We start from the raw sequence: 9642 nt of genomic DNA on the forward strand, positions 1-9642 counted from the left end.
CAGCATTACCTCTTTGCAGCTTCCTTTCCACCTCACTGAAAACTGCTGTTATATGGTAGTATAACTTATTTTCCTGATAGAGAGGGATTTGTTCCCAAAATGTAGCCTGCAGCCTCTTACAACAATAGCAGTGATACTGCTAGTCGTTTACTTTGCTTCCATCAACTTAGCTATGCCATATCATTCAAGCAGACCTGCAGTACCTGTAGAATAGTATAAAAGTAGGTACCGTATGCGTAGGGCCTAGATGTTTTAAAACCAGACAATGGACAGTTGAGCATTCATGCAGAAAAGTTTTTTATTGTAGTGAAGTTACACAGGACAAAAAAAGTCTCTCTGCTTCCTGATTCAAGACTCTGCTGAGCCATAAAAACACATTGCACTTCCAGTCATATTTACAAGGTTATAAGGACATTACCTGGCATTTTGGGATTTGTCTTTTTTTTTTTTTTTTTTTAAATGAGCTTGAACTATTTAAAGCTCAAATCCAGAATATTTCCCTACAGGAGTTTTTGCTTTGCTTTGTTTTGTTTGTTTGTTTGTTTGTTTTGTCCTCCTCATAAAAGCAAACCTGAAGATTCTTAGTCTATCCAGTTTATTTTGACTTAAAGCACTCCAGACCACATGAGGGTTACTTGACAAATTCTCATAATGACCTTGTAGGGCTTTTGTGACTCTAACCCCAGGCTCGGTAGACAACACTAATGCTGGTTAGTGGTCAGATCATTCTCATCATCGGCAAGCAGGAAGACAGAATGGCAGCAGGTACAGGAGGTTTATGGAGAAGTACTGAAGTGGCCTTGATGACAGAACAGGTCTTATCCCTTTATGATAACTGCCAGCCCACTTAATGCAGAAAATCAGCAAAGCATTGCATCAGCCTGGCACACACATAACAAATGGTATGGAGTCTGTGACCATACAGAAAACAAAAAGAAGGTGAGACAGGTTTTGGACCTGCCAACCTTTTAGTTGTCCTTTCAGGGATACAAATACAACATGGTTTATCATCTACTGACTAGTCTTCCCACATAACAGGTTATGTACAACACACTCACATTTTTACATAATGATATACAGGTCTTCACCACCACCACCTCTTGTGGTGAAAGAATGTGACATGTCAAGCTGATAGACAATTCAGGAAGAAAAAGTTCTTGCAGACCTAGCTTATTCTTAGTCTCTTGAAAGTAAAATCTTACAAAGGCTAAGAATATGTCTATTTTTACAGTATGTACAATGCAAAGAGGAAGGGCAGGCTTTTTACACGTATGATTCCTTAGCATACTGGATCTGGTCTGCCTCAAAAACTGGCTGGCTGCACCTCCGAGCCATGTACTCAAGTCTGTTCTTTTGGCAGGATTCAGACATGGCTCTCAATCGGTAGACTCCAGGGGTCACAGGTAAATTCACACGGGAGTTTACTCCCACAGTGACACTGAAGGTTTCAGTTTCCGCATCAGAATCCTTTGTTGCAGAAACTCTTGCACTTGGTAGATCCCTTAGAGATGTATATGCTGTATCCTGTGCACTGCTGCTGCATGGATGAGGCAACGGAGCATCCTGGTTCGACACCACTAATCTCATAGTTTGAACCGTGAGACTGTGGGAGGCAACTTTAGTGGCCAGGCAGTTTTTAACAGCCTCTTCATAAGAGGGTGGTTTTCCAGGATTTCTCTGGTCTACCTCTCTGAACACTTCATCAACTGACCTGAAACGAGGCCTTTGCTGATACTCCACAGACAATGGTTTGTCACTAGGACTGTTCTCTTGGACAATTCTGCAGGAGAACTGATCTTCTTTCTTTGTGAAACTGTCTCTCTGAAAAAAAATGTTTTTTCCAGGCCCCCAACTCTGGGTTTTTATTAGTGTTTTTCTGTGGTTTGCAAAAGAGAATGACATGGAATGTTTTTTGAACTCTCTGATAGGTGTACTGCAGTCTTTGGTGGCCTTGGTGGAAAAGGACTGGGGCCTATTTAAAAAGGTTTTTTTGGGACTAGAGGGTGAAACTACTGGGGAGCTGGTGAAGACAGAGCCATCAGAGCTCTCCAGGGAGCAACTGGAGGATGTTTTGGGTAGCGAGTCAGTTGATAACTGTGAAGGTAAGACTGCAAGCTGTTTCTCCAGTGCCTCCAACCCCAGCTGTTTCTGGGGAACCGGAAAATTGTCCTCACTTTTGTTTAGCTTCTGTTTCCTTATCGTGCTGTCAAGGCGATTCTGGAAGGACAAGTCTGACTCTGAGTACCTCCTATCCATCATGCTGATGTCATTTCTGAAATTAGTCAGTGAAGAGGCAGAGATGTGTGTTGGATGTCTTCTGCTCACAGTAGCGTTCCTCCCCTTGCGCTGCTCCATCTCAGAGGTACAGGGGCTGCCTTCAGCTTCAGGATCTGGGCTGTCATAGGCAGAGTCATTCTGATGAGCAGCACACAGCTGTTCTATAGGGAGAAACCAGGCATTAGTTTTCACTGGCCAGCTGAGGGTGAAAGAACTATACAGAAAAAATTCCTGCAGAAGAGCACTGCAAGAGAGTCTCGAACCCTCTACAAATCTCTTCATTTAGACAGATATATTCACATATCAAATTAAAGAATTTGGCCCAGCAGCCGCAGCCTGTGACATCCCCAGTCCATTCTCATACCTGTGGAGCTGTCTGTGTGCTCTGGTGACTCCTCAGCTGAGCCACAGACAGGGAAAGCAATGTCCTCCTCAAATATTTCTGAGCAGTTGTTTATGAGGAACTCCACCAACACTGTCACCTGCACACAGAAAACAGCTCATTTCAGTCAAAAGGGAAGAACAGCTTTGACCTCGCTGCCCAGAGGGCCCATGGGTGACAGTGCTCACTGTGTGTCCCTTGCCCTCTGCATGCAAAATATCCAGGAACTGTGCTGGGACTTAGGGAACTATGGGGCAGCTGCTGCTTTTACTCAGAGGAGGCAAAATGAGGGGCAGTCTGGCCCATCACACCAAATGGGCTGAGGGGCACCCCTGATATCCAGGGGTGCTGCTCTGTTGAGCTTTTGCAATGGCAGTGGGATCCCTATGGATGGTTCTGAGCTGCCCCAAAGGGAGTGGCTGCTTGGTGAGTTCAAGATACCTTGTCATTCATCTCCTTCTGCACTTCCAGTGGGAGTGTGTTGTCCATCTCTGGGCTCAGCATATTCGGGCCAACACAGATGGCCAGGTTGCTGGAGTCCATCCTGTTGGTCTCAGCATTTTGGCTGATGTGGCGGAGCAGAGAGAGCAAGTGCTTGAGCAAGACGAGGTTTGGTTTAGGCAGTTTGTCAGCCACCCTGCATGAACAGAAACAAAATGTGACATTAATTGATGGTGCAATGGCTTCTGCTTCTCTATTTGAGCAAGCCTCAATTACAATCAGATAGGTAACCTTCCTTCAGAAAGAGTCATGTGTGTGCTTTGTTCACTGCTTAGGAGAAGTATCATTCAGAAATCCTCAGCCGCAGCTGAGCGTGTGGTTAATTACAAAATTTTTAATTATGAGCAGCCTAGGTCCTTGAGTAGACTTCACTGCCAGAAGATGTGAAAGGTCCATGTCAGTGCCTGTCCCACAGCACCGTGACTATGTTAGCTGAGACACTGCAGCCTCTGCCCTCTTCCTAAGCTGGTTGTTTCATAGAGCAATCTCAAAAAAATTCAGGAAGGGCTGCTGCTGGAGAGCTCTAAACTAAACCCCATGGAGCAATAACAAGCTAATATAAATGATAGGCTTTTAAATGAGACTCTAAATTTCGAAAGACATTGTTCGCTTCAACCAGCCACTCCATCACATTGGGTCTGGTTGCAAAACTTCCTGGTTGAAACACTTACTCTTTCAATTCTTCAATTTTTTCCTGCTTGCTTGGCTTCTCCAAAGCTTGCATCCACTTCTCATAGAGGTCGGCTGACAGGAGTTTGGAGGGAATATTTCGTAGAAAGTCCTGCAAGGCCAAGAAATTTAGATGAAGCTTTGACACTATCTATGAGGACAGAGGGAGCATTATTCTGCTTATCGCATGGGCTCTCTAGGAGGCAGGTTGACTTAAGCAGTGCAATGCACATGTGCACTTGCACTTGTGTGGTAACAGGAATCAGCTTTCAGCTGCTTTTTGTTCACCCATAAATCTCACTATTCCTCCCTGGAAGGATGCTGAGGAAGAGGACGAAGGAGTTTCCTCAGGGCATGCAGGAAATCAACAGCACAAGTAGGTCTGAAAATCAGGTGGAAAAGGAAAATTGCAAACTTTCCTAAGCCTGAAACATTTAGTCTGGCTTTAGTTTGGGGTCCCACTTAGGTCAGCTCTGGGCACTGGAGTGGGCCTGTGCAGATCAGCAGTGTCCTCCCACTGATGTAGCTCAGAGTTGCTCACCTTCAAAACCACTGCCAGCAGGTGCACAGATTTGCTTTTCAAATCCACATGGCCACCTTTGTTTAGGTCCTCCTTCAATTCCTTTCGTGCTTTCTCATTGGCAGCTTTTCTGAATATCCCTTCAGAGAAAGGTCCTTTCATATACAATATAGCTAGGAGATCCTTCAGGGAAAAAAAAATCAAACAGGAATGAGAGAACAGTTACTTGGATGCAGGAAGGTCCTTCAGCAGGACATTTCTTTAGAAACAGAAGAAAAATTGTCCAGAGGTACACTGTGTTCTGATTAGTTCAGTATCTAGTTCCTGCTCCAAGTAGATTACATGGGCAATAGCCTGATTTTCCCCCTCCACCCTCTTTCTGAGCTGGCGAATTCCACTAACTTCAATGGAGTCATCCTTGCTTCCTTTCATAAGGAAATAAGGGATGGCTTAAGTCTTAGTTCAGATCCCTTCCCTCACAAACCAGGCAAATATTGCTTGTAAGAGACCAATGCCTATTATTGAGAGAGCCAGTTCAGTGGCAGAACTATTACAAGATCATTTTTATCCAGAAGATAGTGTTTAGGTATTTGTTGGTGGCAGTCCATAGCTGTATACTTTTCCAGGGAAATACAGAAATCCTTGGAAGTTTATGCTGCTGAAAGATTTATTTAAATTACTGCTGTAGAATCACAGAAGTTTATACTAAGGAGCAGATCTTCATGTCCTATTCCTGGTCCTGGTTTGTCTCCAAGTTACTTCCAGTGAAATCTGAGTAGGCTCAGCAAAACCCATAGACCTGATCCTTTGTACATCTGCTATGGGCCCTGAGCTTATCAGGAGTGTGTGGGGAAGGGAAACACCAAAATCACTAATTTCCTGGGTGCTGCAACACAAGTACTGGGGATCCTGCCTCACAATGAAGTTGGAGTTATGATAACTGTATATGCCCACGCTTCCTTACCTGGACTGGCTGGGGCAGTGTGTCATCTTCTCCACAGATAATTGCCAGAGGCTGGCCAAACAGAGTGATTTTGGCACCCAAGTCTAGCTGCTCTGGGGAATTTCCACTGGTAAAGCTTCGTCTCAGAGTAAATGACTGCGATATCAACTTCTTTCTTTTCTTTGTTCCATCTGCTGCAAGCAAAAGGAAAGCAAAAAATAGATTAATAAACCCCCAAACCCTGACAGAGCACTATATGGTCTTTCATCTGTGTGTAGTGCAGAGATGTATGTTGAAACAACTCAAACTAAACGGGGAGAAACTTAAAGACAACTAAGTGGTTACCAGGGAAACAACTGCCTAAACTGTAAAACTGTGGCCATCCTTCTAAGGCCACCACCTTTCCTGTTTTGGGTTGGGTGTTTTTTTCATTCTAGTCACTGTTTCTTCTTACAGAGTGGGAACTTACAAGGCAAGGAAATAACATTTATAGAGATTTTTGATATTGCAGAGGCTTCTGTGATAACTTTTGAGGCAGATATGCCACTTGGGCAGCTGGCAATGACAACAATTTTCACTACATGAGTCTTGACTGTGACCCAGCCGTATGGCAAGAGTAGAAATAGGGACTCCTGCTTTTTGGCCTCTTTTACAACCTGAAATAAAAACACATTGCTGCACCTCTGCCAGCTTTGGAGCCAGCTCTATCAACACTGTCCTTCTAGAGCTAGTGCGTGCCCCCTGCCAGTGGAAGGTGATACTTGCTCCAGAGGATGGGTGCATCACCGTAGTGCCTCACTGGCTTCAGGGTCAGAAATCTTTTAGCATGGGTTTTGCATCTGCTTCATAAAGAGGAGGGCATGATAAGAATTTAGAGATGGTAGTTATATTGCGGTGGGGTGTGCCTTTTTATTCCTTTCAGAAACAGTGAGAGAAAGATCCTTTTGATGGAAAGCTTTCTAAAAGATTTGCCTTCTACTCCAAAATGAAGTTGTTTTATGCAGATGAGAAATTCTCAGGACCTTTCTTTGTGGCTTAGCACAAGTCCTTGGTAGGGAGGGGTTAAAAGCTATGAGAAAGTCATCTAACATTATGATGTCGCATAAAATGTTTGCTTCTGATACTTCTAAAGCTGATCTGATATGATAATCTGCTCCAAATCTGACCCTGCCCTGCTAATGGTCTCCTCTGGGTTGCTGAGGTTTTGCATGGTGAGAAAAAACAAGTGCTGTTGCCGCTCCAGGGCGGTTTATTTGCTCTGTCGAGCAACATCTGGTAGCAGTACTCAGAACTTGCTTGCAGTGCCACACCTCAGTGGGGATACTCGAGTGAGAAAGAAACACATTTACTTCCTATCGCTGCCAGGGAACACACTGAAACAGCTCTAGGGACTAGGGCACAGGGATACAAGATCTTTGGCACTCAGCACTGTCACCTCTGACACTGAGCATAAGGCAAAGAAGTAGTTTGCAAGCAAGTGGCACTCCAGGGCTTAAACCATCTCCTGGATGTGGGCTATGGATTACTCTCAGGGAGGGGAAGCGAGCAGTTTCGGGTGGTTTTGCACAAGTGCCGGATTGCAAGCATTATATAAGAAGGCAGTTCCTCAGTTTGTTTTTAAAACTCACCAGTTGGGAGGCAAAGTCTGTCTTCAGCATCTGCTGGGACCAATGGGGGACATTTCTTGGTATCAGCCTGCAAAAAAGCATGTTAGGGTTAACAGAGCTGCCACCAGTAGCAAGGGGCACCAGCGAGATGTGTGGAAGGCTCCAGAGAATAACCAGAGCAAGTCCGACACCTGCTGAAGTGGTGCCTCAGTCCAGGATTGACAGTGCTTCAGTGCCGAATAGAGGGGTCTGTGGTGAACGCTGCAGCAGCCACCCCCATCATGCCCAGTAGGTCACAACCCTGTGCTTTTTCAGGCTGCTCGTTTAATCCAGAGAAGCCACAGCTGGATGCAGCCTGCTCTTTTGTGTTCTCCCCTGGCACTGGAAATTCCCTCCCAAACTTCTCCGGGGAGCCTTGATGGCTTTGAAGACTGAAAGATTCCTGAGCAAAGCTCCTCGGGAGCCAAGGGAATGCACTGACTGTCCCCAGCGATGCCCGGCTCCTGCTCATTGCTGCACAGAGCTGCCTTTGAAGAGCTCTGCCCGCTCGTGGGTGAGGGTAGGCAGACGGCACCTCTCGGAGGGGCCACCCCCACTTTGCTAAGATATCTCACAGCAGTACCCAAGAAACAGCGGGGAAAATTTTGAGTGCTGCTTACCTCTGCTTGGCACTCAATCAGGCTCTCCATGTTCCCAGCATTTAGTGTCTTTGACTACGCAAGAAAACAAAGACATTGTGAGTAATTAAATGCAATGGTTTAGAAATCAGAGTTTTTCGAAATCACTCTGTTGACAGAGCTGAAACAATTAAGACACTCACAGTATTACAGCTGCTAAACACTTTCATTAGGAGTTTGACTGGGGGAGCTCTGGACACTCTGGTTTCCTTCAATCCTTTTGTTTGCCTGTTTGTTGAACAGAGAATGGACAAAGAAAGAGCATTGTAAAACTGCACCCTTCTGGTCTTTCTCCCCTGCAAGCCAGTCTAGCATGTATGATCCTGAACCAGCAAGATCTCCCACACAAGTAAACCATAAAGCCCTTCTCTCGAAGGGTGCTCAGCCCTGCTGCCCTAACTTCCTCTTGATTAAAACAAAATAAAAGCAGCTTTCCATTTTTAATTCATGCCAAAAAAAGAGCAAATGGTGACAGCTACGTACGGTCGTTAATCTGCTAACACAAGGCTAAGAGACTCGGTCAGCTCTGCCCACGAGCAGTGGGCACACCTCTCCCCCATGTATATTTTTGTACAGCATCGTACAGCTGCATCTGAAGCCCCTCCGCTGACTTCATCCACAATGCCACAGATTTTATCTGAGTCAGTACTTACCCAAGGAGTGAGTCCAGCCAGAGCTCCTTTACCTCCCGTGAACTGCAGAGGAAAGAAGAAACAGCATCACTTTCCACTGCTACAAATCCTTTGGAGGGAGGCAGGCGACTAAACAGTCTATACCACGTGTGCTGCCTTATATATGCAGAAGGGGCAGGTGGAAATTCACAGACAGGAAGAAGCATCATGGGGCAGGACAGAGACGATACAAAATTTCTGGCTTCCTCTTTCCTTTTAGAGGAGCTACTTTTTTTTTTCCTTAAAGAAAAAAAAAATGCAGCTCTGATAGCTGTTATGGGTGGAAAAGATGAGACACTCACCAGGTAAAGGTTCCAACTCTCATCACCAGCGAGAGGTGAGAGTGAGATGTGCAGAGGGGGCTGCAGTGTGGGCAGATTCTCCTTACCATTAAAGAGCGATGGGTACAGTCATTCCTTTAGCTGCTCAGAAACATTAGATTTAGCAGTTCAAAGCAGAACCACCAAGTCAGGTTACACTGAGATAGTTAAAATCATGGGGGAGTGGAATAGACAAGATTCAGGGAAATGTTTTTGTATATTTTTCTAAAAGCTAATGGCAACAGTTTACTGTCTGCAAGCAGATGTAGAAACACACTTTGCCAGTGCTAAGTTCTCAAGAATATAAGCATTAGATTTCTATAGAAGAAGTGGCATTATGTAACAATTTAGTAAGGTATGACAATATGTAATATAAAGCGTTGCTTAAAATATGTCCACGTATTAAAGTTTAATTCAGCTGAAGAGATAAAAATATCCAGGAAAGATCTATCTCTGCTCTCCCTGTAGTTCTTTCAGGATCTGTTGCTGACTGCCCCCAGCCTGGGCACATCGGGAATATAGTACTCACTCTACCAGGTTATTATGAAAATTCATCAATGTTTGATGTTAAATGCATAATATTAGTTCTACTGATGTATTGACCAAGGCAAATAACAAACCTTTTCTGAGTGCCGGTCTTTTAAACGTGAAGAAGTGGAGTTAAGGCTGAGTCAAATGGTAGGGAATTCTTCAGCAGTGGATTTAGGTGTAAAAGCCCACTTGTGAGACTGTAGTTTTTCTCTTGCTTCCCCCATGGATGCTCCATTTCACATGTGCAGAGGGTGGGGCTGTGTCTTAGCCCAGTTCTTTGCAGATGCACGTAATGGCTACATCCGCTGCTGAATTTACCCCGAAAGACATTCTTTGTTTAACCACATCAGACAGACCTGGCCTGTGTAGTACTGACCCTGTCTCATGCAAAACACAAAGGTGATCTCAGCTTGACTCTGGCAGAAATCTCAAGTGCAAAATTCACTTTTGGTTAGATAGAGATGTATCTAGAAGGGCAAAAGGAGAACCACCTTGTGCTTTTTTTTTTTTTTTTTTTTTTTTTTTTTTTTTTTTTTTTTTTTTT

General features: G+C 44.6%; 1 protein-coding gene across 2 annotated transcripts in view; it reads right to left on the reverse strand.

Moving 5' to 3' along the window:
* Positions 1-584: 584 nt before the first annotated feature.
* TAGAP (T cell activation RhoGTPase activating protein) overlaps positions 585-9642 on the reverse strand; it is a 42331-nt gene continuing 33273 nt past the window's right edge. The window contains exons 2-11 of one of the 2 annotated variants that reach the window (XM_027904609.1): positions 8230-8271; positions 7720-7804; positions 7559-7612; positions 6921-6987; positions 5314-5483; positions 4371-4532; positions 3832-3941; positions 3101-3296; positions 2642-2759; positions 585-2438 (exon numbers count right to left, since the gene is read on the reverse strand). In XM_027904609.1, coding sequence (XP_027760410.1) covers positions 1264-2438; positions 2642-2759; positions 3101-3296; positions 3832-3941; positions 4371-4532; positions 5314-5483; positions 6921-6987; positions 7559-7612; positions 7720-7746 — 2079 coding nt within the window. In that variant the 5' untranslated portion in view covers positions 7747-7804; positions 8230-8271 and the 3' untranslated portion in view covers positions 585-1263. Of the gene's footprint in view, positions 2439-2641; positions 2760-3100; positions 3297-3831; positions 3942-4370; positions 4533-5313; positions 5487-6920; positions 6988-7558; positions 7613-7719; positions 7805-8229; positions 8272-9642 lie in introns of both variants that reach the window. The other variant, XM_027904600.1, reaches the window with a different exon arrangement.

This window comes from Empidonax traillii, unplaced genomic scaffold (genome assembly GCF_003031625.1).
Source record: "Empidonax traillii isolate 1590-97213 ecotype Southwest subspecies unplaced genomic scaffold, ASM303162v1 scaffold24:size2376012, whole genome shotgun sequence".
In the NCBI taxonomy this organism is placed as follows: Eukaryota; Metazoa; Chordata; class Aves; order Passeriformes; family Tyrannidae; genus Empidonax; species Empidonax traillii.